Source organism: Pimephales promelas, chromosome 15, assembly GCF_988280905.1.
Source record: "Pimephales promelas chromosome 15, fPimPro1.hap1.1, whole genome shotgun sequence".
NCBI classification, from domain to species: Eukaryota; Metazoa; Chordata; class Actinopteri; order Cypriniformes; family Leuciscidae; genus Pimephales; species Pimephales promelas.
Window position 1 is genome coordinate 27991050 of NC_142783.1, and position 18889 is coordinate 28009938.

General features: G+C 38.5%; 2 protein-coding genes across 2 annotated transcripts in view; both read right to left on the bottom strand.

Annotated features, from left to right (window-relative positions):
* Window positions 1–2066, bottom strand: part of mboat2a (membrane bound O-acyltransferase domain containing 2a) — a 57016-nt gene extending 54950 nt beyond the window's left edge. Inside the window, exon 1 of the mRNA XM_039667961.2 lies at window positions 1754–2066. Coding sequence (XP_039523895.2) covers window positions 1754–1831 — 78 coding nt within the window. The 5' untranslated portion in view covers window positions 1832–2066. The remainder of the gene's footprint in view (window positions 1–1753) is intronic.
* A 2889-nt stretch (window positions 2067–4955) lies between these two features.
* Window positions 4956–11255, bottom strand: LOC120476780 (piggyBac transposable element-derived protein 4). Its single transcript, XM_039667940.2, has 2 exons — window positions 10949–11255; window positions 4956–7552 (listed from the first exon to the last, which is right to left on the bottom strand). The coding sequence occupies exons 1-2, from the start codon at window positions 11107–11109 to the stop codon at window positions 5707–5709; spliced, it is 2007 nt and encodes a 668-aa protein (XP_039523874.2). The 5' UTR covers window positions 11110–11255; the 3' UTR covers window positions 4956–5706.
* Window positions 11256–18889: the final 7634 nt, after the last annotated feature.

Below are 18889 nucleotides of genomic sequence, written 5' to 3' on the forward strand. Positions count from 1 at the left end.
TCAAAAAAAAGCTGGAGAAGAAGCATGCCAACGACAGAGCAAAAGGCACTAGAGCTGCAGTCAACCAAATGGACTTACAGATCAAAAACCACCTTGTTTGCTTGGATTTCCATCCTTGATTATTCTTGACTATAGGTTCATTAACATATCTAAAAAGTTGTAAAGAGGTTGAACAGGTGGGTGTTTCAAAAGAATTGCAAGAACATACACAATCCAGAATGCCTGCATTTCTTGACTCAATCTTGCCTGGACTTGCATTACGAGTTGGGCGGCAGCAGCTAAAGAGATCAAATAAGTTGAAAAGTATGATAATGTGTGCAGCGGCAAATGCAATGATGTCGACAAAGCAAAAGTAATGTTGTAAAATATTAACAATGAAGTGACTGGTAGAGCTGACACTGATAAAGGTCTTGCCATCCATGTCTAAATATCTGCATCAACAACAATGTGAACTCTAATTACGTATTTACCAACCTCTTACATCGCATTGATAAAATTTGGCTTTCAACAACAACTGTACTTCTTTTCACTAACTGTCATGGCAGTCGGAATTTTAACTGCTAAATTTGATGAATATTTTTATAGTGTAACAGAGCAGATTGTGAACAGAGGCTGTATAACTCTTGTTTAGTGGAGGGTTATGAAAAACAATGACTTAACCTGAGGCACGATTTATCCAGAGCAGAGGCATTATTAATAATTTATCCATACAAGAAAGCTATAATAGGAAGATGATTCCGGCAAACACAGAACACATCTGCTGAAAAGGTGCTTCAATGTATATCCAATCAGTATGTCAATGGACAATAAACAATTTGTTTTGTTTAGTTATAGCCTTATAAGTTAGTTCTCTAGAGATTTAGGTGCCGTGCCATCGAAAAAGTCAAAACTTGAGGGAAAGAGCGAGTTAATGAATCTTTTTAGTGTGATTCAAAAGATTCGAATCACTTGGATGAATCAAAGTCCCCGCTACTTAGATTGTAAATCGAATGTACCAGATGATGGCCATGAAAATAAAAACGTTTGGTCTTTTACAAAACATATACACATTTCGAAGTAAGTTACTTAAAATACCATGGCCTTTGATCTTACATAGGCTACTACACGCAAACGAGCCCTGAATCAAATAACGTGGAAAATAATGGGGAACCGAAACATCTCGCGTCTCGCGCCCTAGTCCCTAGAGTGTTATTTTGCTTCATGACTTCATGTTACAAATGGTTGTATTTAGGACATCTGTAAATATAGTCTCTTCTTTTAATTGCAGAACGTCGCTCTAGCACAGGCGAAATCGTGACTATGGCGCTGTTTCGAAACATATCGAGCTGCCTACATAGACATCATCATCATGGGGTTCAAGAGCGCTCGCTTGCATGTTAGACTTCTCTGAAAGCGCCCAAATGCTTTTCAAAACAGATAACATACATTATAATTGGTTTAGCTAGCAACATGTGTTGCTAAACCAAATATGTTATCTGTGCGACTCAGTCACCCGACAATATTTTGAGTACAGGAAATAAAAGAAGGGTAACGGGCGTTATGAAACACAAGAAAACTGAATTTTAAGCTTGTTATGTTTTACTATGAAATATCGTAGTCAAATTCTCTTATATCATGCTGTTGTCGGTGGCAGATGTGCGCATCAAATGTGCTAACGTTAGATACAGCAAACGACTCCACACACTAGCTAGCGCTCTTTGCTAGGCAAAACGACAAAAGCGAAACATAAATCCCAGTTAAAGTGACAGTTTACCTGGTCCAGTGGCAGATCAATAATCTTACTAATTGGCTGCAGCAGTGTGGCGCCTGTGCAAGACGTAGAAGTGGCCATGATTCAGTCCAGCTCCACTCCCTTACAGTCAAATCGCCCAAAACACTGTCCCTCCTGTTTCTCTCCTTCTCTTCCTCTCGTTATGGTGGATGGGTGTTGGGAATGCTGTTTTAGTGTTGCTTTCGCGGACTGTCAGCGCTGTTGCACTGCCTGAACATCAACACAAAGCCCATGTAGGCGGACTGACTCGCCCAACCCCTCCATTACATCAAACTACTGCTGGCTGCTCAATCACACACACACACACACACACACACACACACACACACACACACAGCTCAGAAGAACTTAACTGCCACTCCCTCTCATTCATCCCTTTGCCACAGCAGTACACTCATACTGATTAAAATATATATATATATATATATATATATATATATATATATATATATATATATATTAAATTAACATGCACATGAGACCAGACAGATCATGAAAGGGTCGTCCCCTCATGGCCGCGGCCATGTTGACATCACATGACCATCTGTGTCATGTACATTTTTTTCGGTTTATGATGATAATAACTTCTCTGCGTTACGAATCAATAATCAAGTACAAACAATCAAAAATACAAATTAGTTACTGAATCCAATGTATGTTCCTGAAACTTCCGTTTTAATGGGAGATGGAGAAAAATTATGTGGAGTAGGCCTACCTTACTTTTCCGATACACATGAATAAAAAAAAAAACTTTCACACTTTGAAATAACTTAACATCAACGAAAATTAAAACTTTAGAACAATGTCTCACACATATTACTAACCGAATTAATGTAATGAAATTATGTATATTTGGATACGGATACCCAACAACACATAAAATGAGAAAATTGTATTGAATTGCATGATTAATTTTGGAACAGAAATAGTAATTACATGCCTGACTTCTGTGATCTTAAAAATCAGACCCAGAACCAAGATTTGACCAACATGATGTCTATTCTAAAAACGGTTCTTATTGTGCAGTGCAGTAAGAATTACAACAAGGTCACGAGGACCAGACTTTTTTTTCCTGAAAAAAATATTTTTAGTGCATTGACATAGAGCTGTTATGGGAATTCCAACAAACTCCTTGATCCAATCTTTATAAACAATGACCCCTCAAGTTCAAACAAGATGTTCCTGCTCAATTCATCTTCCAAAAATATTCACAGATTGTGCTTTTGCTCACATCTCTATAGCCTCAATAAACTCCTAATTACTGCTTATTAATGGTTATTAATGTATGTGTTAAGTTATTGGGTAGAATTAAGAGATATAGAATATGGGGATGCAGATGCATCAAAATGCATTAGTGCTTTATAAGCCTACAAATAAACAGCCAATAGGCTACCCTAGAAATGTGTACCCTAATAAGCAACTAGCTGATAGTGAGAATTAGACCCTAAAACAAACCTTTACCATTTAATTGTAATCAGAGCACAATGGTCAAATTGTTTTGTTTGTAATTAGTACTTTTCGTATATCAGTTATCATTTTATTATATGCTCAGCATCAATGAGTGGACTTGAATGTAGAGAAGAAGCACTCGACTGCAGATAGTGCCATCTACTGGTTATGTTAGAATAAATATCCCTGTTTTATCACTTCAATGTGTCATTTATTACTTGTTTTTAATTAACAAATTTGTTAGACAAAAACGTTTTATAAAATGTCAGAAAGATATTGTTTTCTAAGCCTACGCCTAACAACTGTAGGCCTATAGCAGTTGCTGTTTGTAAATGAAAACAAAGGCAGATCATTTTTCAAAGCATAGTTTACATATAGCCTACTGTAATTCAGGTGATTTGATTTCACACAGCTTAACGTGCAAATGGCAGCTACAACCTGTAATGTTCACTTAGCCAAGGCCTACTATTAAAATTGCATGCAAATGTCAGTCTGACAGCGCATGTCCATTTTAGAGTTCCAGGATGTCCATAGCTCTAAACAACTCCACCAGTAACGTCGAATTGCAACACCACCTGGACTTTTGGCTTTTTTGCTCTGCTGAACAGCGGCAGACATACAGTATCCACACTGAGTGGCTGTAGAAAGACTCGTTATTCATTGTGTCTCAGTGTCTGGACGCACAAGTTAAGCTCATACTTCACACACAGCTCAGGTTTAGCTACAGTACAGGAAAGAACAGGGTTGAAACTATATTTCTGCTAAATTGTTTAGTCCAGAGGTCATTAAAATTGGGTCCTGGAGGGCCGCTGTCCTGCTCACATGCTTGAAAGTTTCTAGTATGCCTAGTGAGACCTTGAGTTGGTTCAGGTGTTTAATTGGGGTTTGGGACTAAACTCTGCAGGACAGCGGCCCTCCAGGACTGAGTTTGGTGAACCCTGGTTTAGGCTAATAATTTTTTTTTAAATAAAACCATCTCACCAATAAACCTATTTTGTTATTTTATTTTTATACAGTATTGCTTATAGTAGTCTTTCTTTTATAAAGGCAGTGTCAATATAACTTAATAAAATGGGTTTCATGTGGAACAAATTAACTGGTTTCAAGTGAATATTAATTTAATATGTTTGAATCAACCTGACTCACTGGAGAAAATGATCTAATTTTGCAGAATAACAAAAAACAACTTACATTGAATTAAATACAGGTAAGTGGATTTTGGTTGTTTTGTTCACATTTTTAGATATAAAAATGTTTTCAGGATCAGTACCTGCTGAAAAGTTCCTTTTGACCCCACTAAACAAGTTATCAACATTTTCCTACACTCCATGATGCTTTGCATTAATTCTTTTGAGGAACATTCATGGAGTTGCAAACAATTAATGAAACCGTTTAAAGTCGGCATGAAATGAAAGTTGTGTCGAGTCTTTTCTTTCCAATTGTGCCGTTTATTTCAGAGAGAAATGGCTTCTCGAACAATAAAATCGATTGGATGGTTGCGGTTTGCTATTGTTGTGATCTCATGCGCGTAACAGGTTCTCCCACCCTTGCACCAATAAACACGATCAGAGAAGAGATGTTGCTGTAGGAAGAAGTTATTTTGAATTGTTATATATATATATGTGCATGGATAAATCATTTATAATAAATACTGCAATATTCCATAAAAAAAATATTGATTTGATTTCAGGGTGACTTTAACTTGACCCATATCTTACATCAAATAAGCAAAAGAAGTGAGACCAAGTAGCAGTTCTTGCATTTTATTTGACAGAGTACAAATAGAACTAGTTGGTCCGATCCAATAAAGATACAAAAAGTATACATAAAAACTAAGAAAATAGAAAAGATGTAGGAAAAAGATGCAGTTCAAAAACGTATTATCCAAATCTGGGCCCGTATTCATAAAGAGTCTAAGGATCCTCTCAGAAAACTCTTAATTTAGCTTAAAAACTTTTACGTAGGAGTCTTAGCTTAAGAGCGATTCAGGACTGATCTGAGAGCAACTCTGAGTAAGGAAAAGACAAAAACTTTCATCTTAGTGAGTAGGCGGGGCTGACCCCGTTGCTGTGTATGACACACTCTTTTGAAGACTGTGATTGGTTGGTTGGTTAACTCACTGTCAAAGCTATGATTGCAACACATTTCTTCTCCTTCTCGGTCTCACTGCCATTTTCTTCTCTGCTAAAGAAACTCTTAAGCCTCTTAAAAGTCCTCATCCATACTGACAACAATTTTGACCTTAAGACCTCTTTTAAGGGTTAAGATTCTTTCTGAATTACTTTTTTCTTTACTAGGATTTTTTCTTTCATTTTAAGAGTAAACGCCCACATTTCTAAGTATTTTGTCACTAGGAGCTACTTTTTGCATTAAGATTCTTTATGAATACGGGCCCTGATCTTTATAAAGTCTACAGTGTATAAAGAAAAAAGCAGAGTGAGCGCACAACTTTTAGTCACCAGCCTGTTGACAAGACAACAATGCACTTATTTTTCCCCGTGCTTTTCATCATGCCATTTTCTGAAGCAGTTCCTTGTAGGCACAAAGCACAAAGCTACACTGCATTTTGAACAGTACACAGGTGTCTTTATTTTGATTCCTGAAAGTTTGCAAAAGACACAGACTCTCCTCCCGATAGAGGCATCACACCCATGATACTCTGGCCAGCACATCTCTTTCTTTGAGTTGACCTCGGTTGTGTGGGGCTTTGATGTGGGCGGCTCTGGGTCGCATGATGTGGACGGCTCTGGGTCACATGATGTGGACGTCTTGGGAGCAGCTGATGAGTTGGACGGTGTACCAATCCTAACCAGCTCCGACACAAGTGTCTCTCTAAATTGCTTCTGGGTGAGATGGGTCTTATTCTGAGATTTGGACAGCTGCTGGTGGATAATAAAACTGTTCACCACGGCGATATCGATGAAGTGAAAAAAAAAGGTCTTGTACCATTTTTGGGTTTTGTGTAGGACATTGTAGTACCCAATTAGAGCATCCGAAACATCCACACCTCCCATATATTTATTGTAGTCCTTCGCTGCTGCTGGAATTGGGATCTCCCTAATTTCCCACTCCTTCTTGGGATTCCTAACACGCCTGGTGATGGTAGCACCATCATATGCCTTGTGCATTGTTGAACACATTGAAACCATCTTTGAGTCCATCCACCTCACAAAGAGGAGCTTACCTTTCCGAAGCCAGCGCATGGACCCCTTTTGAGCTCTGAGGCTGAGGTCATTGGTCATTGTTCTAGGAAAGCCCTGTTGGTGGGAACGTATCGTGCCACACGCAAGTGTCTTTTTATCCAGCAAGTCCAATAAAAGGCCTGGGCTTGTATAGAAGTTGTCCATAAACACCTGGTAGCCTGAGCCAAGAAGAGGAAGATCCAGAAGGCGGATCACAGAATCGTAATTCATTCCTTTACCTGTGGCCACCGAAGATTTACCTTCATAAACAAAGAAGTTCCATGTGTAGGCACAGGCAGAATCAGCAAGAACAAAGAGCTTGTAACCCCACTTGGTAGGCTTGTCCTTCATGTACTGTTTGAAGCCGATTCTCGCCCTAGTAGCCACCATCCTCTCATCCACCGACAGCTGTCTGTTTGGATGGAAGTACGTTTTGCAGGCATTGATGATGTCAGTGTAAAGGGGCTTTATTTTGTAAAGTCGGTCATAGTCAGGAGTCCCCTTTTTCAGTGCATTCGCTCGATCCTCCTTAAGATTGCAAAGATGCAGATTCCAAGTGATGGCATTAAATCTGGACCTAGACATCACTGATTTTGGAAACGGTAAACTGTAAATGTCTTTTCTGGACCAGTAGTCTACAATATTTTTTGCACCGAGAAGCCCCATGTAAATAACAAGCGCAATAAACGAATACATTTCATGTGCTTTCAAAGGCACCCAAGGGAATTTTGCACCAGCTTCAGACCTCATTTTCGCATAACTATTTGTGTTGGTCACAATGGTGTCTATCACAGAGGTCGGGAAGAAAAGCTGAAATAGTTGTAAGGGGGAATAGATTCTGTCCATGACGACCTGAGGTCCTGGGTTTCGCTTTGGATAAAAATTAGGTAGCTTTGGAGCTTCATCCTCCACGCTGATGTCATTCCAAGTGCCTGTGTCACTCTCCACTGACCTGCCACGTGCAGACCTTTTTCTTACCCGTGGAGAATGAGACGTTCCTTTGGGAGTTGACCTTGGACTCAAGGAATCACCAGCACAAGATGTGGGGGTTCTGGGGGTGCAAGGTGTGCTGGTGGGGGACGGAGTGAGAAGACGCTGTTTTTTGGGGGTTGGCTCACTTTCTGGTTCCCATTCTTCATCACTTGAGCATCTGTAACAAACACAAAATGGTCAATGGTCATGCGCAATACACAAGCCTTGTTTATACTCGACGCAATATACATAATACAGAAATAAATGTAAAACATACAAATAAATTAGTATTTATACTTTTATTTCCTTATTTGTATAATTGTATTTCACACCTTTTTTCTAATGTATTCATTTATTTATTTCCACTTTTATTTATTTCTACATTCATTTATGTATTTATGTTTTTACGTCTACATTTATTTATTTCCACATTTCTTTCTCCGTATGCTAATGAGGGGGCCGTGTTTTTTAACTCGGACACCAGCAATCGAGCTCAGAGTGCCAGTGCTGAAGCTTTGAGGCCACAGTGACACCTTGTGGTGAGTGTGACCAAACGAAACGCAAGAGCTGTGCAGGCAATCACATTTTAAGTCGTGTGTATCGCCCTAACTGAATGTAGGGTAGGCTATATACGGTTAACACACATAGCACACATGAACAGAAACTGCGCTTCAACGGGTCTGATAGCAGACACTTGGACATGAAAGCGCATGAAAGTATCCACTATTAATAACAGTGTGAACACGGTGGATAGGGCAAGGTGTCACTGTGGCCTCAAAGCTTCAGCACTGCCACTCTGAGCTCGATTGCTGGTGTCTGAGTTAAAACATGGCCCCCTCATTAGCATACAGAGAAAGAAATGTGGAAATAATAAAAAAATAAATAAATGTAAACATAAATGAATATAGAAATAAAAGTGGAAATAAATTAATTTGTGAAAAAATGCAATTATATAAACATACTTATTTATTTGTACTCTTTTTTTACGTTTCTTTGTATATTAATTTCTGTATATATGTATTTTTGCTTCTTTACATTTCTTCGTATATTTATTTATTTTTAAATTAAGTCAGCTTTGGCATTCCATATGTACCCGCATGTTTATGATCCTTCTATACACAGAGACATTTGCATTGATGGGCGATCACAAAAGCCTCTCATTTTGTCAATAGGAACACCCATTTGCACTAAGCACCCAGTTTGCACTTGTCTAGAGTATTGATTACATACATTTACAAAATAAGCCTACAATAGCAGAAGTAAGTACTGCTGATGATTAAGGTTTAAACACTCTCCAGGCTTCGGTTGTTTAACTAGTTGGTAGCTGGTAAGTCCCGCCCCTTCAGCGAGCCCCGCTGGACCTCTAGGTTGAAAAATCGTCAATGCAAGTGAATGAGAGAAAAATAATTATTTTCTAATCCCGTTTGAATTTTGCAATGAATGCGAACATATGTTGTCTGTGAATTTTTTTTAGATAATGTTTCGTTTAAAGAATGCTACAATTTAGCTGGTAGAATTTTCATACGGTTAGCTAGACTTTGTGTGAGTATGGAAGCTTGTTTCCGCCACTGAATAAAAAAATAAAATAAATAATTGCGACTTTTTATCTCACAATTCTGACTTTTTTTCTCACAATTGCGAGATAAAAAGTCCGAATTGCGTGATATAAAGTCGCAATTGCGAGTTATAAAGTCAGAATTGCGAGATATAAAGTCAGAATTGCGTGATATAAAGTCGCAATTGCGAGATAAAAAGTCAGAATTGCGAGATATAAAGTCGCAATTGCGAGTTATAAAGTCAGAATTGCGAGATAAAAAGTCAGAATTGCGTGATATAAAGTCGCAATTGCGAGTTATAAAGTCAGAATTGCGAGACATAAAGTCAGAATTGCGTGATATAAAGTCGCAATGCGAGTTATAAAGTCAGAATTGCGTGATATAAAGTCGCAATTGCGAGTTTTAAAGTCAGAATTGCATGATATAAAGTCAGAATTGTGAGATTTAAACTCTTCTGATGGGGGAAAAAGAATTGGCCTAATAAGTCGCAATTGCGAGTTTATATCTCACAATTCTGAGAAAAGATGTCAGAATTTCGACATATAAACTCGCAATTATGTGTTATAAAGTCAGAATTGCGAGATGTAAACTCGCAATTGTGAGAAAAAAAGTCACACTTCTGTCTTTTTTTCTCAGAATTGCGACTTTATATCTCACAATTCTGACTTTATATCACGCAATTCTGACTTTATATCTCGCAATTCTGACTTTATATCTCGCAATTCTGACTTTATAACACACAATTCTGACTTTATAACTCGCAATTGCGACTTTATATCACGCAATTCTGAGAAATAAAGTCAGAATTGTGAGATATAAACTCGCAATTGTGAGAAAAAAAGTCAGAATTGTAAGATAAAAAGTCACAATTCTTTATAATATTTTTTATTCAATGGCGGAAACAAGCTTCCATAGTGTGAGAGCACTTTGTGGACTACAACTCTTTCGACGTGTTTGACCCACCAGCACACGGATCCCGCTAAACATGCCTGTGTCTCTTTCGTGCACCTCACCGCCTTCTTTCAGGGAGAGTCTAACAAACTAGTTCAGTTGAGCGTGGTGAAAACCTTGATTTGTGGAGGGAAAATATGTTATGCGGCGACGTCACATATGCGACGTGTAGTCTTTCTCGTTATGTCTATTCCACAACTGCTAACGTTAGCCAAAGTATCATACAATATACTGTCAAACTCGTTACATGAGAAAATATATTAAAAAAAATTCACAGACAACATATGTTACATTCATAGCACAATTCAAACGGGATCAGAAAATAATTATTGTCTCTCGTTCACTTGCATTGACGCCTTTTTCAACGAGTCCACTTGGAGTTTTATGGATGGGCGGGACTTGAAAGTAGGCTACACCTACTGCATTTACTCTTTTATGATTCAGTAGCCTACTCTTTTTATTCATAAAACATTATTTCTATCATTATTTTTGATACCTGTCATAATAAAACGTGTTGAGTAACCTCTGAGAAGTTATGCTGCGTTCCAGGCAGGTTTTTGAACACGTATTCATGACTTCAAACCACGACTTACGACTTTGTAGCATTCCAGGTCATTCACGCCAAACTACCTGTAAACAAACCAGCATGGCGGACCTTACGGGGCTCACGCGCGGGTGGGAAGTCACGAGTTTGACTGCCGTTCCAGTGCACTTTCACGGGTATAAGGTTGGAAAAACACGAGTTACAGGTTGCCTGGAACGTGGCATTAAATCTGAATTTGTGTCTTGTAATACAACAAATGTCTATCCATAAAGAGGAGGCATAGCCTGCTTTAAATGTATTGAAATTAATAAGGCACATTTGAGTAAACTTTGAGTATCTGTTTGCCGGGCCGAGTTGTCCTGGTTTTTGGTAAATTAATCAAAATATGGTCACCCTAGCTTACGCACAAATTGTGCGGGACATTTCAAATCCACGGAACAACAGATAAACAAAATGCACTGAGCAGATATACCGTTGATATGAAACACAAAAATACGTGTATCAGTTCACAATGTGTACCTACTCTTCAAAATCAGTTTCTTCTTCTTCCTCGTCGTTATCGGCTTCTCCCACAGGCTCCTCGTCGCTACTGGACAATTCGTTCTCCCTCACACGACCGACCTCTTCCAAAACAGAATTACCAAAACGCAGCTTTCGGGTAGCTCTACCCTTTCTAGAAGCCATTGTGTCCACAGAAAGTGCGGGCAACGAAACAATATAGATAAATGCTGTTCAACGTGCTCAAACAAACACTCAACTTAAGAGACGTGCATTTGCAGAGCGAAACGTGAGTGACCTGCAGCGCTAGTCTAGCGAGAACATGAAATCCATGGGGAGGAGTCGGATCCAGATCCAACTCCTCCCACCTTACATCCACTTAAACCTACCCAACTCCGCCCCCTGATCACTAGACCCACCCCTAATCATACCCATCTCCACCCCTTACACACACGCACACGCACACACACACAATTCATTTATTTAAATGGGTTAGTGTTATGCATGTGCTTATATGTATTTAGGAACATATAGTTAATTCACATTATCTCTCCAGTTTAATTTTATGAAGTTAATATTTACCGAACATTGCTGTAAATATATTCGTAGCTTTTCCTTTATGGGAGCAGTCTATTTCCCTCCTAAATCATTCATTTGTACATGCACAGCGTAAGTATTTATATTTTTGTTGGTTGGAATTCTGAACGGGCCACCACGGCAGACCTCTTTGTGTGATCACGAAGGTATAGGCTAATGACTGAATCAGAATTTATAAGCATGATCACGGGAATCAATAACCTAATACAGCCCAGTTGTGCTAAAATAAATATCATGAGACGTCCATCATCAGATGAATGACAGGGAAAAGTTAAGTTATAGCCGCCAAAGCCAGCGCTACCCATGCGAACATGAACACTGTAAGCTTTTCCCTCCAAAAATATAGCCTAAAACTTATCCAAGTTGTCACCCTGCCTATCCAAATGCAAAATTGACATTAACAAAATGCAATAACAGCTTAAAAAGTACTTGGGTGTGTGTTTTATTTTATACTTACTGTTTAATAATGCAATCGCTGCTGTCTGTCCATTGAAGAACATGACATTAGGAGACCTGCACCACCACCTCCACAAATGTAGAGGAGATATAGATGGAGAGGAGATGGAGATAGAGATGGAGATGCAGAGGAGATGAAGAGGGAGGTGGAGATAGAGATGGAAATGGCCCTGAGCCTGAATGCTGGAAGGCCAATGGCTGAGGGAATTCCTGGAGGGACTTCATCAGAGCCAGACACTTCCCAAGATTCAAGGGCCTACATAAAATTTAAGAGGTCTACATGCTATTTTTTATATAGGCTATTTTTTTATATTTCCATTTGTTTTACTTTGGGTTTTTTTGTTGGTCCCAACAGGTTCTGATGCTAATAGCTGTCTTTTGGAGCCTCCTGTCCCAACAGAACCCCAGGCAGTTGCAAGTACCCACAAAAATCACAACAAGTGGTACTATTAAATAGTATTTACAAAGTTTACTCAATCTTTTCATCTTCACATGATGATGGGGATGAAGAAACAGTTTCTTCTGCCACAGAGAGGCACATTCACATTCACATCTCTATGTGGAGTAGCCTAGAATCTAAGTTATCAAGGAGACCGAAATAAACTCTAGGTTTACTGAAGTAAACCTGCTGCCGACCAGGTTAGGTTCACAGAGTAAGTTACCATGGTAACTGACTCTATAAGTTACCTCTCTTTCAGAAACGGGGTTGACTTACCTCCCATTCTGAAACAGAAAACCCAGAGTTTCCCTAATTTCAGGGTTAACATACTCAGAGTTTTCACTTAACCTCCTTTCTGAAACAGGCTCCAGGACTGAGTTTGGTGAACCCCGGTTTAGGCTAATATTTTTTTAAATAAAACCATCTTGCCAATAAACCTATTTTTTTTTTTATAGCCTAGTGCTTATTGTAGTCTTTATAAAGGCAGTGTCAATGTAGTTTTAAATGTTTAACTTAAAATTTGTTTTATGTGGAACCAATTAACTGGTTTCAAGTCAATATTAATTTAACATGTTTGAATCAACCTGTCATTCCAGTATGCAATAACTTGGGAATAAACAGAGAAGAATCACTCGTTCACTTCCATTGGAGTAAATGATCTAATTTTGCAAAAATAAAAAAAAACCTTATAATACAGGACTACAGGTAGTGGATTTTTGTTGTTTTGTTCAGTTTTAAAATAAAAAAAGACAAGTTATTCAGCATCAGTACCTGCTGAAAAGTTCCTTTTGACCCCACCAAACAAGTTATCAACATTTTTCCTACACTCCATGATGCTTTGCATTAATTCTTTTGAGGAACATTCATTTCATGCTGACTTTAAACGGTTTCATTAATTGTTTGCAACTCAATGAAAGTTGTGTTAAGTCTTTTCTTTCCAATTCTGACCTATATTTCAGAGAAAAATGTCTTCTCGAACAAGAAAAAAATTAGGGCAGGACTTGATTTTGGCAATTGATTGGATGGTTGTGATCTCATGCGAGTAGCTTCTCCCACCCTTGCGCCGATCAACACGATCAGAGAAGAGTTATTTTGAATCTATTTTGATTTTTTATATATGTGCATGGATAAATCATTTATAATAAATACTGCAATATTCCATTAAAAAAATATATTGATTTGATTTCAGGGTGACTTTAACTTGACCCATATCTTACAACAAATAAGCAAAAGAAGTGAGACCAAGTAGCAGTTCAGGCATTTTATTTGACAGGGTACAAATATAACTAGTTGGTCTGATCAAATAAAAATACAAAAAGTATACATAAAAACTAAGAAAATAATATGGATATAGGAAAAAGGTGCAGTTCAAAAACGCATTATACAAATCTGATCTTTATAAAGTCTACAGTGTATAAAGAAAAAAGCACTTAAGCGGAGTGAGTGCACAACTTTTAGTCACCAGCCTGTTGACAAGACCCCCCATGCTTTTCATCATGCCATTTTCTGAAGCAGTTCCTTGTAGGCACAAAGCACAAAAATACACTGCATTTTGAACAGTACACAGGTGTCTTTATTGTGAGTCCTGAAAGTTTGCAAAAGACACAGGTTCTCCTCCCACTGGTGGCATCCGACCCATGATACTCTGGCCAGCACATCTTTTTCTTTGAGTTGACCTTGGTTGTGTGGGGCTTTGATGTGGACGGCTCTGGGTCACATGATGTGGACGTCTTGGGAGCAGCTGATGAGTTGGACGGTGTACCAATCCTAACCAGCTCCGACACAAGTGTCTCTCTAAATTCCTTATGGGTGAGATGGGTCTTATTCTGAGATTTGGACAGCTGCTGGTGGATAATAAAACTGTTCACCACGGCGATATCGATGAAATGAAAAAAAAAGGTCTTGTACCATTTTTGGGTTTTGTGTAGGACATTGTAGTACCCAATTAGAGCATCCGAAACATCCACACCTCCCATATATTTATTGTAGTCCTTCGCTGCTGCTGGAATTGGGATCTCCCTAATTTCCCACTCCTTCTTGGGATTCCTAACACGCCTGGTGATGGTAGCACCATCATATGCCTTGTGCATTGTTGAACACATTGAAACCATCTTTGAGTCCATCCACCTCACAAAGAGGAGCTTACCTTTCCGAAGCCAGCGCATGGACCCCTTTTGAGCTCTGAGGCTGAGGTCATTGGTCATTGTTCTAGGAAAGCCCTGTTGGTGGGAACGTATCGTGCCACACGCAAGTGTCTTTTTATCCAGCAAGTCCAATAAAAGGCCTGGGCTTGTATAGAAGTTGTCCATAAACACCTGGTAGCCTGAGCCAAGAAGAGGAAGATCCAGGAGGCGGATCACAGAATCGTAATTCATTCCTTTACCTGTGGCCACCGAAGATTTACCTTCATAAACAAAGAAGTTCCATGTGTAGGCACAGGCAGAATCAGCAAGAACAAAGAGCTTGTAACCCCACTTGGTAGGCTTGTCCTTCATGTACTGTTTGAAGCCGATTCTCGCCCTAGTAGCCACCATCCTCTCATCCACTGACAGCTGTCTGTTTGGATGGAAGTACGTTTTGCACGCATTGATGATGTCAGTGTAAAGGGGCTTTATTTTGTAAAGTCGGTCATAGTCAGGAGTCCCCTTTTTCAGTGCATTCGCTCGATCCTCCTTAAGATTGCAAAGATGCAGATTCCAATTGATAGCATTAAATCTGGACCTGGACATCACTGATTTTGGAAAAGGTAAACTGTAAATGTCTTTTCTGGACCAGTAGTCTACAATATTTTTTGCACCGAGAAGCCCCATGTAAATAACAAGCGCAATAAACGAATACAGTTCATGTGCTTTCAAAGGCACCCAAGGGAATTTTGCACCAGCTTCAGACCTCATTTTCGCATAACTATTTGTGTTGGTCACAATGGTGTCTATCACAGAGGTCGGGAAGAAAAGCTGAAATAGTTGTAAGGGGGAATAGATTCTGTCCATGACGACCTGAGGTCCTGGGTTTCGCTTTGGATGAAAATTAGGTAGCTCTGGAGCTTCATCCTCCACACTGATGTCATTCCAAGTGCCTGTGTCACTCTCCACTGACCTGCCACGTGCAGACCTTTTTCTTACCCGTGGAGAATGAGACGTTCCTTTGGGAGTTGACCTTGGACTCAAGGAATCACCAGCACAAGATGTGGGGGTTCTGGGGGTGCAAGGTGTGCTGGTGGGGGACGGAGTGAGAAGACGCTGTTTTTTGGGGGTTGGCTCACTTTCTGGTTCCCATTCTTCATCACTTGAGTATCTGTAACAAACACACAATGGTCAATGATCATGCGCAATACACGTGCATCAATACACGTCACACGTCGAGTACAAGCCTTGTTTATACTCGACGCGTCCGCAAGAGCGCGAAGGTGTGTGTGGCAAAAATTACAGAATTGCAGTGTGTGCGGTCGTGCGCGTTGGGTGCGCAAGACCCCTTTCGCCTGGCGTGTGCATGGCACTTTTTAATAACATTGCGCGTGGCGCACATCCAAAGATGAAATACTTCCAGCTGAATTGGTACGTCTGTACCTGCATGTTTATGATCCTTCTATACACAGAGACATTTGCATTGATGGGCGACCATGAAAGCCTCTCATTTTGTAAATAGGAACACATTTGCACTAAGCACCCAGTTTGCACTTGTCTAAAGTAATTGGTTACATTTACATAATTGAATAAAAAGAGTACTGATTCATAAAAGAGTAAATGCAGTAGGTTTATTGTAGCCTAGTTTCACTGCATGTAAACTAGTTAAACAACTGAAGCCTTATTGAAGAGTGTTTAAACCTTAATTTCATCAGCAGTGCTTACTTCTGCTAGGCTTATTTTGTAAATGTAACCAATTACTTGTTTAGACAAGTGCAAATTGGGTGCTTAATGCAAATGTGTTCCTATATTCACAAAATGAGAGGCTTTTACGGTCGCCCATCAATGCAAATGTCTCTGTGTATAGAAGGATCATAAACATGCAGGTACAGACGTACCAGTTCGGCCAGATGTATTTCATCTTTGAATGTGGCGCCGCGCGCGATGTTATAAAAAGTGCCGAGCACACCGCCAGGCGAAATGCAGTCCACCGCAATGGCGTCATTTTTGTCGCGCGCACCTTCTCTTGCGTGTATAAACACGGCTTTTAACGCGTGCATATGTAAATCGGATTTGTGCACAATGTAATTTTCATGGACATAACATTTGCCTAAATGCAATATGCACATTTATGCACAAAATCTCAACAGAACACGCAAAAGATCCAACAAGCACAATGCAATCCATGCAAGCGAACATATGCACAAATGTGCGGGACAATTCAAATGCACGGAACAACAGATTTATAAACAAAATGCACTGATACACCGTTGATATGAAACACAAAAATAACGTTAAGTGTATCAGGTCACAATGTGTAACGTTAGCTTACGTACTCAAAATCAGTTTCCTCTTCTTCCTGGTCGTAATCGGCTTCTCCCACAGGCTCCTCGTCGCTACTGGACAATTCGTTCTCCCTCACACGACCGACCTCTTCCAAAACAGAATTACCAAAACGCAGCTTTCGGGTAGCTCTACCCTTTCTAGAAGCCATTGTGTCCACAGAAAGAGTGGGCAACGAAACAATGTAGATAAATGCTGTTCAACTTGCTCAAACAAACACACTCAACTTAAAATACATGTGCATTTGCAGAGCGAAACGTGAGTGACCTGCAGCGCTAGTCTGGCAGCAGTTTAGACGAATGGGCAAACCCACTTCCATAGGGCATAACTTCACTGATAAAAAACAGAAAGCTGGGCGACACGATCTGACCAATCAGAATCGAGTATTCCAAATAATTGTATTAATAAACATAAATTAATTAATAAAAACGTTATTAGCATTTTATATTTTTATAAAAAAAATGTTCCCGTCATAAGCCCATTTCTGCCACTTAAGAGAAAAATGCTTTGAGGATTTATAATTATTACACAAAAAGTATGATAAAAAGATCTAAAAAGCCAAGTCGTAATTATGACATAAAAAGTCATGATTAAACTGGGCATAAAATTTGGATATAACATGAAACAGCAGTGAAATAATATATATATATATATATATATATTATTTGAGGGGGAAAATGGTACAAAATAAAAGTCATAATTTTAAAATAGTTATGACATAATTATTACATTAAAATACAAATGTAATAAAATATCATTTTTTCTCTCACAACTTTTTTGCTCCTAATAATGTCATAGTTTTAACTTTGGCCTAGTTTTTTTTCTCTCACAATTTTAACTTTGTATCTCATATTTTTGACTTAGATGTCATACATTTTTATTTATTTATTTATTTACCAAATAATCATTACTTACTATCTCATTATTTTGATTTTTTAAATTTTATTTCATAACTTTGATTTTTTTTCTTTAGGGCGGAAATTTCATATTGAGTATGTCTTTTGTTATAGTATTTCTGTAATTATTTTGCATATAATATTTCTGTCATTCTACAGCATGGGTCAACTGTTGTTTTTAATTGTGTTTTATGAATAAATAGAGTTGACATTGAAACTGTAAATATATATATATATACATAGCCTGATGTAACATGTAGCAGACTGAACTGTAATATATTGCAGCCTCTGCAGATATATATATCCCTAAAGTAAACCTCCTCAATAAGAAACCATTTATTCTAAGACACACCAGCAGAGGTCATGAATCAACCCTGCATGCTTTCAATCTTCACTATGAGCGAAGATTGTGCTCATAGTGATGGGAATTAATGGGAATTAATGGGAATTAGAGAAAAAAAAACTTGCTCAGCATATGAAATATTTTACAATATTCATATATTAACAGGAGTTAATTTGATTCGGTCTTGATGTCATTGGGGTGATCAGGGGCCACCAATGTGTGCAAACATCCACAAGACATAAACCAAAAGCACAGTAATATTGGCAAGGGTTGTTGAAGGTGTAATTGTCTGAAAATACATAGATTTTTTGAAAGAGCTATAATCACTGTTAAAGGACTATGTAATAATGCATTTAAGACAAAATTTCAGCACAGAAAAAATAAAGCACAAATCTGCAGAAAATGAAACCAAAGCACTGTTCTGCCAATATTACTTTTTTAAAAATATTCTGATCAGTTAAAAATCTCTTCAAATTGTCATACGGAGTTTATTTAACGTGTGTTACTGACAAGGAAGGAGGATAGGGGTTCTTTCTTGAGGCACAAAAGATAAATCTAAAATATTTTAGAAATTATAGTAGTCTTATAATAAGCATAACTTGTTATATTTTATGTGAATGAATAAATAAATAAATTAATTAATTAATACAGCTTATAGTTAGTAGGCTAAGCTGATGTTCTGTCCATTCTTAATTCATTAGCCACTTGCTACTTAAAAATATTAGTATGTGCAGTATTTTTAGTGAGTAATGTTAGAAGCAAGTTAAGC